General features: G+C 34.4%; 1 protein-coding gene across 1 annotated transcript in view; it reads right to left on the bottom strand.

Moving 5' to 3' along the window:
* ARIH1 (ariadne RBR E3 ubiquitin protein ligase 1) overlaps nucleotides 1-15321 on the bottom strand; it is a 129253-nt gene that overhangs the window by 3382 nt on the left and 110550 nt on the right. Inside the window, exons 7-13 of the mRNA XM_054563530.1 lie at nucleotides 14820-14926; nucleotides 12863-12905; nucleotides 12299-12370; nucleotides 9216-9346; nucleotides 5267-5324; nucleotides 1832-2092; nucleotides 675-787 (exon numbers count right to left, since the gene is read on the bottom strand). Of these exons, the coding sequence (XP_054419505.1) occupies nucleotides 675-787; nucleotides 1832-2092; nucleotides 5267-5324; nucleotides 9216-9346; nucleotides 12299-12370; nucleotides 12863-12905; nucleotides 14820-14926 (785 nt within the window). The remainder of the gene's footprint in view (nucleotides 1-674; nucleotides 788-1831; nucleotides 2093-5266; nucleotides 5325-9215; nucleotides 9347-12298; nucleotides 12371-12862; nucleotides 12906-14819; nucleotides 14927-15321) is intronic.

Raw genomic sequence — 15321 nt, 5'->3', positions numbered from 1 at the left:
ACAGCCTCCCAATAGCCCAGGGGCCTTACAACAACCCCTCCACCATTTTTTTTAATCCAATTATAATCCCATAAAAGCTCAAAGCCCCTACCCGTACATGCTGGTGCATCTCCCCACATCATGCCCCTCACCTTTCTTGGAATAACTTTATTTTCTACCAAAAAACCCCCAGAAAACAAAAAACATAGTAGTAGTAGTAGTAGTAGAGAATCTTGAAGTACCATCTACCTCTAGAGTAAGGTAAATATCTCCTTGCCGGGGGGGGGGGGGGGGGGGGGGATCTAATAAAAACTCTAAAATAAGTAGTTCACTTGTCAACAGCCACGATTGCAGGATCCCCAAGCTGTGTCCAGCATCCTAATCTCACTCCTCATCCTAATGGTCACTTGACCCTTTTAGGCTCTTACTTGCAGAGCAGCAAGTAACTAGATAAAGTTGAAAGGGAGAAACAATCAGCTGGTGGGATACATGGCTGATTTCCTCCACTATGTTTAAATAGCATTACTATGCAAACTGTGGCCCAAAGGACAGAAGTCATGTATGAAAAACATGGCAGCAGCTCAGCTACTGGATATGCTAAACCCAAGTTTCACTATTACCTGACTTCACCACTAAGGCATACCGGACTACAATGGCAGAATCTTTTGCTCAGAAACTATTTTTTAAAATCTCACCTGTACTTATCTTGTACTTTCTGCTTTATATCCTGTAGAGAATCTTGGGAAATATCTCGTTCAAGGTAGCCCGAAAGCACCTCTGTGGCATTCTCTAGATCTGCTTGGTTATTCTGCAACAGGAGGAAGATATATAGTAAATTTTGGCTTCAAAAGAAAGCTGAAAGATAAACCATCGTAGCTGCTTCCTTACCTAGACTGCTTTCAACACAGATTCCATAATTTTCACAGGTGGTTTTAACTGTATCTGTAAAGCTCTTTATTGCTTTCTCCTCTAACCACTTGTTCTCTCTTTTCAAGGACAATTCATTAAATGTTAAAAGAACTAAAGGTTCATCCGTTACTTCTGAAAGAATATGAAGGACAACTTGAAAGGACTTAAAAAAGTCTTTAGGAATCTTTTAGTTCTGAGAACTGCTATTTGCTAAAACTAAAAGGGACACTTGAGAAATAAATAGAAACCCGTTTTTGCTTACATCTGGTTTGTACCCACTTCAACACTGTGTGGAAGATTAAAATTTTATCATCATTCATTGCTATGGCTAGTTCTGTACATTTATCCATCTAAATTCCCATCTGCTGATCAATGTTACCGTCTATTCATTTATTGACGCCAATGTTTCATGCATCAATTTTAAATGGACATACCTACCTGAAAAACTTTTACTGCTTAATGCCTATTTTAGTCATTATATAACCACATATTAACTTCTAACACCATATAGTAGCTTTGCCTGAAAAAGGCTTTTATTAAAAACTATGTTGTGCCAGGTTCTATGTGTATAGGCAAAGTACATGGGCTGTCTCACTTAAACCTCATAACATCCTAGAAAAGTATTATTGCCATTTTAAAACAGATATAGAAGAAGTTAAGTAATTTGCTCTCAGTCAACAGAGCTAACAACAAGTGATGAAGTCAGGATTTCAATCCAGGGCTGCCTCCAGAGCCTGCACACTTAATCGCTAGCTGGTTAACTCACATCAATTTGAATGTAGCTTAGGACAAGAAATCTAAACTTATTTTCCCAATAAATACATTTCTGATCCACATTTTCTGAGCAAATAGGAATGTTTAAACCTATATATCTTCTCTATGAAAGACCAAGTAGTCCTATGACACAAGGTGGGCCTTTTTCCCACTCAGTAACTATTCCTACCTCAAAGATAATGGACTGGTTATTCTTTTTGAGGTAGAAAGCGAAGACATAAGTGTACATGAGTGTGGCACGACACTGGCAGAGGACATCAACTGCTTTCTTCAGGAATTGCACCTCAATCCAGGACATGTTGTGCTGTTGCATCTCCTCCATTTTCTGCTTCACCTGAGCATACAGTTTGTGCTCAAAGCGTAGACTTTGCATGTGGTTCATATAGCGATTACAGTAGAACAGGTACCTCTGCAGGGCTGCCCTAGATCGCTGTTCCATTAAGAAAAATTAAGGTTACATAATTATGACAAATGTAATATATAAACAAAACTGATATCATATTTACTGATGAAACAGTATAAGAATTTGGCTAAAATCATGAACAAACAGACATCTACTTGCTAGCTTTATCATTTAACACTGCTTTGAATGTCCTATAGCTGTACTTTCCAAAATAACTAAAGAGCCACTAAAATCATGTAGCTATTTAAAATTAAAAATTCAGTTCCTCAGTATTCAATATGTGGTCAACAGCTACCAAGTTGGACAGCTGAAATAAAGCACATTTTCATCATTACAGAAAGTTCAATCGGATATCACTGTTCTACAGTATGCAATAAAGTGTAAAACTAGCAAGAAGCATCAATATTTTGAAGCAGAAAATAGAGCAGCAACCAGACATCATATAACTCCTAATATACTGCAGTACCATTTCACAAGCTAAGAGTTTTGTGCCCTTTTCATATCCCGCCCACCCCTCATCTCCCACCAACTGAGTCTCAATTTAGGTATCTAAATTAACCATTAAGTTTCAGGAAATACTGGGATAGAAGAACCATTAAATGACACCAGAAGTTGCAATCAGCAAAATGTAGAATATGGAAGATTCTGTATGGCAAAATAATTTAGTTTCCTCAACAAACAAATGGCAAGGAAAAAAAAAGGAAAGGAAGGACTTAAAAGATTAGAGGAGACTCAAGAGACATCAATCAAACCCATTTTGTAGACCTGTATGAATCCTGATTAAAAGCAATGATTAAAGAAAACTTGAGGTAAGTGGGAACATTTGAACCCTGGAGAGTTGATGATATTAACAAAGTACTGATGTCAAAAAAAGTATACAGTATACTTATAAAATAATATTATATTATATAATAAATATATACACAAACATAATGTTGGTATTGTAGTTATAATAGAAAAAATTTAAAGATATATGAGGTATTACCAAAGAAGTATTATAGTATCTAGTCTAGAATTGTTTTATATTATTTATCACACTGCAAAAGTAATTTATATAGGTCTTTCCCATTACACTGTAAATCTCCAGAGGAGACAAGACTTTTTAAAAGCAACCTTATTATGTTTACTTAATATGTAGAAAATGACTAATAAATGCTGTTAAATGCAACCGCTATGAAAGGATTTCTTATCACATACATATTTTTCTTTCACTATCATCTTCTCTTTCTCATGTCTTAAAGCCAACAAACAGCTCAGTTACTACTAGGCCCTATGGTTGGTCTCTTGGTTAGAAATACTCTGAACCACAGAATTAGCCAATTACATGATCCAGTATCATACAACATTGAAACATTTTAAAAAACCTATACAAGCCATGATGCTTCAAGAGTCAGGTAGATATCAAACCAATGCTCCTACACTGGAAAACTATGCCAGTTATATACATGTGGAAAATAATCTGCTTGGAATTTTATTCTCCCCAAAAAGCACTAGTATTTTTAAGCCCATTGTATTCCCAAAACGAAACAGATAATATAAATCACCATATTAAAATGTATATTAGGGGACTTAATTTAATATGACCAACAATTCGAAAAAGCTTCTTATTAAAAAAGCTCTAAAAGTCAATATGAAAGAAAACCCTGGTGGGAAAATGGAGACAAGTGTACTTGAATAACAATTTAAAAAAATAAATAAATAAAAATAAAAAACCCATACCATCACGGCAAGTAAGACCAACTTTTATATCAAACACCAGACTCTGGGTTAAGAAATGCAATCAGTGACAAACAAACAAACAAACAAACAAAAAAACAACAACAATTTGGAAAACAAACACTTGTCTGCTTAGAACAGGGGTAGGCAAACTCTAGCCTGCATCGTAAATCTAGCTGCTGCCTGTTTTTGTAAAGTCAAGTCTGTGTTCCTAAGACAATTTAAGTTTTTTCCACAAAAAATCCTGTTTTCTCTATCTTCTTCCTGTACTATTTTATTTTGGAACCTGAGAATAATAATCAGCTTAAGTAATGAGCTCTGTTCATTAACTTTTGCTTTACTGAGTCATAATACACTTACTGAAATGCAATAAACTATTCATAACCTTGAAAAAAACAAAAGCCCAGCCACACATAGCAGTCTACCAACAACAATTTTATTTTAGGAAACAACATCTGTCAAATTAATTTGAACTTGAGTTTCACAGGTTTTGTAGTTCTCTAAGTTTGGCTCTATAGTTGTATAAAAGCACAGGGGTTTATAGCTGGTTTTATGTTTAAACATATTTAAGTAAATTATAATGAATATAATCTAAATATTGGAATTTGTGGGGCTTCCTTCTTTTTAAAAGGACCACAAATATTGTGAAGTCTTGAAATGCCATGCATCATTTATAAATACAAAATATAATTTCCCAGTCTTTAAAAAGCAGACACAGAACTTTCACTTCTAACAATATGACATTCTAGGTTAAGTATATTCTTCTGTATTTATGGTATTTTTAATAAAAAAATAAATTTCAAGGGGATGTTTAAAAAGTGAAACAAGATGAAACAGATCATGTTTTAGATTATATCAGGCAAGGAAAACCACTTGGAAATATTTTTGGGATGACTGGGGAATTTCAATATAGGATAGATGGTATGTAAGGAATTCCAAGAGTCTACAATTATGATAGAATCACTGGCTGAAAGGAACTTAAAGTGCTGTTGAATCTCAATATACACCTAGTGTCTGAATCCCTTCTACAACAGTGGTTGTGTTCCCCATCGGGTGAAAGGAAATTTCCCACCGCCTGAAGCAGCTTACAATCAAGCATAAGAGCTTCTTGATGAACAATGAGGTTTAAAAAAATAATACAGAATTAAAAATAAGTGAGACTGAACACAAACAGCAACAGTGTTGTTTAACAGTTACTGTTCTCTAGTCTCCTTGCTGGAAAGGGAAAATCTTGACACAACTTCTGAAACCTGGAATTGTACTACATGTCTAGATTAATTAAAAGAAAACAAACCAACCTATAAATAGGAATGCTCCTGATACATATTTTGGATGAGATTCTCTCTTTAAATTTACAGATACCCAGTATTACTGGAGTATATTTCCACAAATCTTTCAAAATTGAAAACTCCTGCTAGTTTATTCCCTAATAAACACACAATGCCACATCCTGTTCAGCTGTTACCGCTAAATAAAAGCACTCACCTCCTGTGCGTCTCTTGCTGCCTTTGCATCATCCTCATTATAGCGGTTACAGTTGTACCTTAAAGTAAAGAGGATTCCATAAAGCCATAAATCAATGAAAAAGAGAACCAATCACAGAATTTGAGCCTGGATTTAGATATTATCTAGAACCAATATTCTGCTTTATACACATAAAATGAGGTTAAAATAAGCAGGATTCTATCATTATAACGATAGTTACCATACTGAAAGGCACTCAAGTGTTCTACCTAATCCACACCTAGTGCTTGAGTCCTCTCTGTAACAGTGTCAGTCCTCTATCTAGTAACAGGGAATTTCCCACTTCCTGAGGTAGTCCACTGATGTTTTCCTAAGTTTACTGTTGTCCTAGCTTGACTGTTACTTAGGCCAAATATTCCCAATAATTTCCAGAGTTACTCACCTTCTTTTCTTTTATAAACCCAACAACTGATGAACTACACTATAATATTGGGTTGACCAAAAAGTCTATTTAGGTTTTCTTGTAAAATAAAAGACATATTTTTCACTTTCAGAAATAACTATATTGATTTGGATATTTTGAGGCTGTGGTATAACATTGATTGTCCTCAATTAATGTCTCAATTTGATCACTATCAATTTCAACAGGTCTACCCGACCACGGAGCATTGTCCAGCAAGAAATCTCCAGCATGAAACTTTTTCACACGTTTGGTCAGTCACAGCACCTTCTCTATACACTGCACAAATATTTCTTTTTTGCGTTTTAGTTGTGTTTTCACCTTTTTTGAAATAATAAAGCATAATATGCCAAAAATGTTTATTTTCTTTCATCTTCAGTATTAAAATGGCTACACAAAAATCCACCAATTTTGGTTAAGTTTTTTTTAAATGCACACTGATTGTGACAGCTGTCACAATACAATCTAACAAAACTGTTTCAAATGAAGTTAAAGACTAAAACTAAGTGCTGTTAGAGACATCTTATAAAAACCAAACAACCTTTTTGGCCAACCCAATAGATGCTATGCTACATCCTCAACATGCTATTACAGTTTACAAGAGTCACTCAAAATTGAATGACATACTAACTGAGGAGCTGGGAGAAAAATCTGCCCGAAGAAGTCAGCTCAGAGCAGACATGAATGAGACTGGCACGTCCCTTGTCCTGCTTATTTTCTACTTCTTTTGTGGGAGCCTAATTATGGAAGTGGCTGATATTTATTGAGTACTTACTATATACTCACTTACTGAGTACTTTAAATGTATTATCATATTTAATCCCCTCTATCATCTTATGAAATGTGTATTATTATTATCCTCATTGAGCAGATGAAGAACTAGGTTTCAAAATTAAAAACTAGGGTTTCAGAGCTGGGGATTAAACTCATGCATATCTGACAAATGAGGTCCGTACTCTTAACCAGTGAATATATTGTTCACAAGCTGCTGTCTCCAGAATCTCTTAATAGCGATCTCTGTAAAACTAAAGAAAGAATTTTCAATTTAAATCTTGTTAAACTGGACCCATTGTTTTAGCTTCTCAAGTTCTTTAGGATTTTAATGATCTACATATTCAGTATTTCTCTTTGATGTTACCCCCAAATGCATGTCAGATTCTCCTATCAGTTTGAGAACATCGTCAATAAAACTGACCAGAAAAGCAGTCAGTATACACTGTGTGGCAGGAGGGGAGGCTGGGGCAGAGGATGAGGACAAAACCTTTCAGCAAACCAATAAAGCATTCCATTAGTGTTAGACACAAACCCATTATCTGTACTCCAACAAATCATTCAATTAATCGCAAATATCCCTCCCTCTCTGTAGTCACAGCCTAGGCCACAAACTTCTCAGTCCACATTGAAGTATTTTGCTGAGATCTATAAAACATTCCCTAATCCATCTTCCTAACAATACCATTGGATTGTGGGGTTTCACATAAGAGAAATAAGTTATGTGGATCATATACAGTTTGTGGAATTATAAAATTTGGAAATATATTTTGTCTGTTTCCAGGCACTGGTACCTCTCTACTTTCCAACATTACTCAGAAATAACCAACAATGACTCACTGATCTCATCTTCAAGTTTTTAAAAATAACCCAGACTATAATTTATCCAGGTCAGGAGATTAATTGATTTTCCCCCAGTTTAGGTTACAATCCTCTCTTCCCAATAGTTACACTACTCAATTTAACCCAAATATGACCCCTCCTTGCCTTCTACTGATCAAATATTAACACCTCTTCCTATTTGATTTTTTTAAACATATTTATAAGCCTCGATTCATTCTATGCTTTATTCTAGTATTATTAAGAATTTTAAAGCAGGAAGGCAACCAGGATTCATCTATACTTCTAACTCAGGTAACTGACAGTGCTACTTGGAATACTATTTTGAAGATGCTGAGGCATTTTCAGGTTTAAACAAGAAAGCGGAGCATGATTCAACGTTTCTGGCATCCCTGAACCAGGCCATTCTTTATTCTTTTGTATCCACTATTTGTTTTGTAACCTTTTCAGTTTTCAATACAGCTCCTTTAAAATTTAAGTTGTGATCAGAGATTACTTTACACATAAATATCTAACTCTTCTTCTACATTCCCCATCCCCTTCACTAGGCTTGTTTAAATATATTAGAGTGAATTCAGTTTCTGGGAACATTCTGATCATCCAGTTTGCCTTCATAAAATCCAGAGGACCTGTCCAGCTAAAACCCAAAACACCCCTTCTTGGCTCTGACTGTGGCAAAATAATTTTCTTTACTTCCATCTAGTTTTTACCTATCTCAAAATTAATTTCAGACAGGCAATCCCTCATACTATTCCTCTAACTAATGAAACTAATAAAAGTTCCAACAAAACTAAAAAGGAAGACTTGCCACTTTTTAAGTTCGCATCTTCCTTATCTTGTCCTAAAACCTGGAATTTATTCCCCCCCCCTTCCCAGTCTCTACAAAGCAGCCACAATTATGAGACAATGTATATAAAGAGCAAATCAGACAGCCTTCTTCTCATCTAAGTAACAGATCTGATCATGTCACTCCTTTAAAATTCTTCTGATAATGTCCAAACTACTTAAGGTCTCCATCTATGTTCTCTTTTTCTATTATCCACAACTTACAAGGTGCCACAAACTCAAAGGCCAATAGGGCACAGGCAAGGAACTCATGTCAGTGAAACAGGCCATTTGCAAATAACAGCAGTCAGAAAAATTTTTACTTTTACTAAGAGATATGCTAGCTCCCATTTTTCTCAATATTCAAGGTATCCTCAGTCTAACTTGCATTTTCCCAAATAGATAAGACATATGCATTGAGCAAAGGTATATATTTCTATTAAATGGGATTAGTGCCATCATGATACATGCAAATACCATTAAGCTTCAGTCTTTGGAGAAACATAACAAACTGGAAAGAAAGAGTTAGTAATCAGTTCCAGGTGACTGCTACCAAGCAGAAATACAGGCCCGTTCCTATGACTCAAAGAGAAACTAAAAATCTGGACTGCTTTGGGCAATTTTCCAGTTTTTAAAGTTTGGGACAAATTTTTTTTTTTGGTCAAATGATGGGCAGGGTAAATAAAACACAACTTCATTCTGGGTTTTATCAGTAGTCTCTTATTTTTCAACTACTGCCTAGAGACATATTAGACAATGCAACTCTTCTCTGAGTAAGTCATGTACATTCACATCATTCTACCTTGGTTCATGCTGCTCCTTTTGCCCTGTATATTTTTCCTAACACTTCTTCAATCAATGAATTCCTAGCCCTCCTCTGTGAAATACGCCTAATTAATCCCTCTTTCTGGATATCCTGCATATACCTCTAACACTAATCACACACACTTATTTAGCAAGCTCCCAAGTTAGAGGGTGATTTCCATGAGGCAGAAACCTTATTCAAAATATGTGGCATATATCACATACTTTTGTGAACATACTCTACCCTTCATTTCCATTTCCCCAACCTACCAGGCAGATCCATGTGGTTCCCAAGGGCCAAGACACACCCAGCAAAACTCTGCTTTACAGTTCTGGTTACGACAGACCATGTGATTACAACCGCCATCCTTCTCAATTGTAACATGGCATTTGGGACATTCCTATGAAGAGAAACTATAAAGTTGGTGTCAATGCTACACTGGGTTGTATTACTACCACTGAGGAGGAGCCAATTCTAAATTTGGTTTATTTTTAAATACCACATTCACTATGATTAACACATGTAAAGCACTTAGAACAGCGTCAAACTCTTAATAAGTACTACTGAAAATGAGCTGTTGTGATTACTAATTGGCTTTTGAAAAGTATGACAATTTAAGAATTTGTTTTAGTGGAGTTGGGGGACAAAAATATTTTAAGTATTTTAGCCATACATGTAGTAGTAATAGTTTTATGGAAGGTAAAATATTTTGTTTATTTAAATATAATAATCTAAGTCATTGAAAAATAATTGAGTACTTCCTGTATCTCACACTTTTCTCAGTATTTTATATGCATTATTTATAATCTTTATAGTACAGCTATTCTTATTTCCATTTTTCAGATGAATAAACTAAAGGAGAGAAAATTAAAAAAAAAACCCAACACCACACTAGTCCATGGTCACAAAGGTAGTAAAGGGCAGAGTCAGGATTCAAACACAAGCAATTTGGCCTAAAAATTCAGGAAAGTGAGATCGGTAAAATCTTTTTGTGGATTCTGAGTTTCCCAACTTACTTCTGCCAAATATCCTTGTTTTTATTTTTATTTTTTTACTTATTGAATTTAGAGGGAGAGAAAAACAGAGATGGGGTAGGGGTGGGAGCAAGAGAAACATCAATCTGTTGTTCCACTTATTTATGCATTCGTTGGTTGATTCTTGTATGCACCCTGACTGGGGATTATACAAGGGATGCAGCTTTGGTGTATCCGGGATGATGCTCTAACCAACTAAGTCACCTGGCCAGGGCCAAATGCCCTTGTTTTAAATTCTTCTTGTTATGGTTCATTTCTGTCTGTGCTACAGAGATCATGATTCCCATCTCCCCCGTCTGCATCATTTTCTTGGTTGCTAGTGAGCCAAAGTTACTACCCTGCAGGTCTATTGTTTTTCTCTTTTGAAAAACCTTGAAAACGCAAACTTATTCATTATTTTTAATATAATAAATAAGATAGAAAGCTTGTATTTTTGCTGTATTTGTGTTTGATGTCTGTAACTACCACAAGGGAGAAGTAGTACCATTATTATTTGCACAATTAAGCCTCTACTACAATGCCCATAAACCACAGTAATTTTAAATAGGTCAATATGATAATTTTTAATTATACATTTTAAGTCAAATTTGTGAAATGACATGCATAAGAAATTTTGCATTTTCTCAAAGAAGCAAGTTCCAGGCCTAAAATATCTGCTTTACTCTACATTTCTTGATAATTAACCGAACAGTATTAGGCTCTCAAAATGTTAAGATACCATCAACGATCTGCAAATCTGCTTAAGGAGCTGATAACAATAATAAAGTTTCTGAAACCTCTCAAGAGAAAAACTCTTCAGTCTCACCTCACAACTACCAAGTACATAACTTTGTTATTACAAATTGCCATTTTTCCTCAATAATCTACTTTCTAAACAAAGTCAAAGATATTCAAGATTGTATTCCCTATTTTAAACAACTTGGAGGTTTAGAATATTTGTGATTTCTCTAGATGAAGAAAGAGGATGAAAGTTTACTCAAACTACCTAGTGAAAATACAGCTGCACTATTTTAAATGCTTAGTTTATAGAGCATATTTAAGGATTCTGGTGGAGAAGTCAATTTTCAAAATAGGCTAGGCTAGGAAATTATTTTTTTAACAAAAATAAACATAAGTTTTTATTAGTGACATGCCTTATGTATATTATGATGGTTTTAGAGAGCACAAAAATATTTCAACCATACGTTTCTTAAAGATGTGGGCATCATACAATGTGACAAGACTTGCTGTTTCCCTGATAATGATTTCTGAGAAACAGAAATAAATATGTATTTTTTAATCATTTTGGGTAGAACAGGGCACTAACAGTACAAAACTATGTGTTAGCCTTTATCATTTAGGAATTCCATATTCTTACTGTCTTGTGATTGAGTGACGACAGCACACAAAGCTACAACACTAGTCAAATAACTCTATTATTTAAAGCATGATCTTCATATGTGAAATACTGAAAATGAATGGCCCATTAATAACCCTATCATCCATCACCCAAGTCATGTCTTATTTGGATGGGATATAAGATTAAATTGAATAAAAACTGGATATTTATACAATTTTCAATTAAGAGATTGGGTGGTACATAGTTGGGATTCAAAAGCTTCCTTATTAGTGAAAGACCACAAGGGTGTTCAAGATTACTTTCATCGGTAAAATTTTGTCTAGCGTTAAAGAAGTGGTTCAAGACTGTAAAGAGACTGAATTTTGGAAATAGTATTCTGAGCAATGCACTTCAAAAACAACAACAACAACAAAAACCCCACAGGATACCCATATTACCCCCAAACTTCTATTTCTCAAGAGTCAAGTCTTTTAATAAATCATATTATAGAAGTTTGACATGTTAAAGACATTACATAATAAAAAGTTACTCATTTACTCTGACTGAATGCTACTCTAAAACCCCTTGGAAGTTAGAAGCAGAAATGCCAATTGGCCTAATAAAAAAAAGAGAGGTGGAATAAACTCTATATTTGTATACTAAAAGGCAGCCAAGGACAATACAAGCATTATAGCAAACATCAAAGTAGAAAAATTATCAGCTTTGTTTTCTATAGAAAAGTAATGCTTTCCAATAAAAGAAAATTTCTAAAATAGAGCACTGTGCCTATTACAGTATAGTCCTCAGTAAAACAAACTCAAACACTAAAATAAAGAAGAATTAATAGGCAATCATTCTGGATAAAACAAAAACAAACCTTAAAATTGAGTAAAAGGTAAAACAAGGCCTTAACCAAGGTAAACTTACTGCTTTTGCTAATGATGATGTGTGCCTGTCCTTATCAGTTCATTACCACAGTTTATTGAAGAAAAATACCAACCTTTGTGTTGGCTGCAATCCAATTAGAGGTTTCACTGTCATCATCACACTTTTTAATCCATTTCTTCAACCACTGTTTGGGGAAAAAGAAAAACCACACAACCGTTAAGGTACAACGAAAGACTTAAGAATAAGAATAGCAAAAATTACTTCAATACTTAAATTCAGTCAAGCTTAAATATAAAAGCCAGAGACAAGATTATCATTAGATATACTTCCTTTTAAATCAAGGAAATCCTGTAATTCTTATATCTAGTAAATACAAAAATCAACCAAAGGAGAACTTTCTCTGGCTCACAGTGGGAAATCTACTGCCTGACTGAATAACAACTCCAAGGCGTGCCATTCTAGGGTGCCTTAACCAAAATTATCCTGATAGTATCAGGAGCTGACTTATTCCTAAGGAATGCTCTCTAAATAATGGCAATGATCATCTGAAATAAAGGCAAAATAAGATCTTTTATCTACTAAAAGATAAATAACAAAATTGTGGGCTGTAATTTTCAGTTACCAAGTCTTAGAAGTGCTCTACATTATTTAAAAATAAAAAACAAGACCAACTTACCTTACATTTAACTGGATCATGCCAATTTTCTCCACAGTTAAAGCTGTTAGGTGAAACAAGAGTTAAAAGAATTAAGTCCCATCTACTATTAAGTATGCAAACATTTGTAGTTCCTCAGTATTATCATCAGTTTCTAGAGACTGGCAAATATAAAGATAGGAACCATGTCTATTTTATTCTTCAGTGAATTGTTTAGAATTTAGTATTATGATCAGCATGTAATGGGTGTGTATGTATGAATGAATAATGACTATTAGCATGAAAACATGCTTAGATGACAATTTCATAATAAATGGCTATCTAAACAGTTATTAAACTCTTAAAATAAAAAATCAGTTTAGTTAGATCTGTATTTTTCTGATAGTTTTAAGACGGTTCCTTGTTACAACCACTCTCTAATTGAAGCCAAATTGAAATCATTTTCATTAATTTCAACTTAAATTTCAATCATGATTCATTAGGATATATTAAATCTTTTACTTGACACCCCAAATAAAGAATAAAAGTGTAGCTTTGTAGGGTACTATATAATTTAGTACTAATGTGCAGTAAGCAATGCACAGAAAGCAAACAGGCCACAAATGAACCTCAGTCCAGCAGAGATAAACTATACCAAACAAGGTGTAAAATCAAAGTGTGACTAAATATTCTCTAAGAATATAGTAACTAATGTCTTTTCTGTTTTCTAGGCAAATGGTACATACTTTTGTGGAAAAAAAGTATAAATTAAGGACAAACACAAATTTCATGAACAGGTAACCATGGAATGGCTAATCAATTAACTAATAATGTAATCTAGGAATGCAAAAAATCCTTTACAAATGGGAGGAACAAAGTGCTATTAATTTAAATTAAGTCAGGATAACAGTTACTTCTGAAAAAGATGATAAGGAATGGGATGGAGAAGAAAACCAAGGGGTTTCAAATGTGTCTGTCATGTTTTATTTCTTAATAAGAACAAACAAAATACTGATTTTGATTTAGCTGGGTTGCAGCTTGTTAAGTATTCATTGATGTTATTCCCTATAGTTTGTATTCAAAATATTTCATACTAAAAATATATTTGAAAGTAGGTATGCAATGAGAATCCACTCTCTGTCTACCTGGTAAACTGAAACAGTAACATATTTACTAATTACCAAAATAGCATGCTTTTTACACATAACTTAATGTCTGCAAGTTTACCTGCTCTTTTTGAAATATCTAATATTAATGATGTTTAAGGCTAATTTATGTAACTCTAATACTAATGATGTGTAAGGCTTGACTGGTTTCTTGTTCCTAACAAATCCACAAAGGAATGGAAGATCATTTCCACTCCCTAATATGTGGTATTACTGGAAATTCCCTGGTACGTTGAATCTAGAATACAAAGGCTGAAGAGAATGCAATAGAACTCCAAGAACCCACATTACCAGGAAAACTGGAGCCAGCAGAGCCAAATATAAATCAACCATATTTTGCCTTTCCAAATTTACCTGTACAATTTTTTCCTAGGGTTAAGATTAAACTTGTCAGAGCAAAGGAAACATTTTAAAAAGTCCTAACTGTGTATTTTAATCCTAAGGAATAACTTCAAAACACAGCAAGAGTCATAAAGGAACCAAACATAATTTTACAAAACAAGCAGTCAATTAGAAATGAGAGGAATTAAGTTCTTATCCAGATCTGTAAGTTTGCTCCCATTTAAGTTGTATCAGAGCACACAAGACAATGTGGTTATAATGGCACTTTTTCCCATAAAACATATCTATCTACAGGTTAGAAAAACAGGAAAGAGAGGAGAGTTATTTAAGATGTGACTTTTAAAACTACTTCTTATCTAAAACAAATAATTTTAATCAATATCACGCACCCCCCTCCCTACTTAAGGTAAAAACATTTTTTCCCATTTAACTGTTAAGAATAAATAAAAAAGCTATGTGCACTATTCCAATTTAAGAAATTACTTGCTTACCAAAACTGACGCCCACACTTGCAGCGAACAGGTTTAGCATCAGGATATTGTACTTTAACAACATGGTGGCAATCTGGGGCAGGACACCACTTTAATAGTCGATTGCACTGAAACACAAGTTAGGAAATATAAAACAATAAAGTAAATCACGATGCAAGATTTCCTAGCACACCAACCAATTATCTGTATTGCTTCCCTAGCATAAGAGGCAAAGGGGGATTAGTGACATAAGCATATAAAAACCTGCCACCAAGAGTTAAAGTCTTCTATAACAATGCTTATGGGTGCACTGCTTTGCTCTGATTATAGATCCCTCGAAGAGCTGGTTTTAGAAGACATAAGGTTTGTCCAGGAAGTATCCAGCCATGTACTATGAAAAATAGAAATGTTTATTGACGATATAAGATACAAGAATCATGTACAGAACGATGGCACCTCAGTCCTCTTCAAAGTAGGCACCTAGAGACCTCACAGTTTTCCTAATCGCTATCAGCTGTCGCAT

The sequence above is a fragment of the Pteronotus mesoamericanus genome, unplaced genomic scaffold (genome assembly GCF_021234165.1).
Source record: "Pteronotus mesoamericanus isolate MK-2021 breed Mesoamerican mustached bat unplaced genomic scaffold, CSHL_Meso_final contig_100, whole genome shotgun sequence".
In the NCBI taxonomy this organism is placed as follows: domain Eukaryota; kingdom Metazoa; phylum Chordata; class Mammalia; order Chiroptera; family Mormoopidae; genus Pteronotus; species Pteronotus mesoamericanus.
The sequence above is the reverse complement of the archived record's forward strand: the minus strand, read 5'-3'. Positions and strand labels throughout refer to the sequence as shown.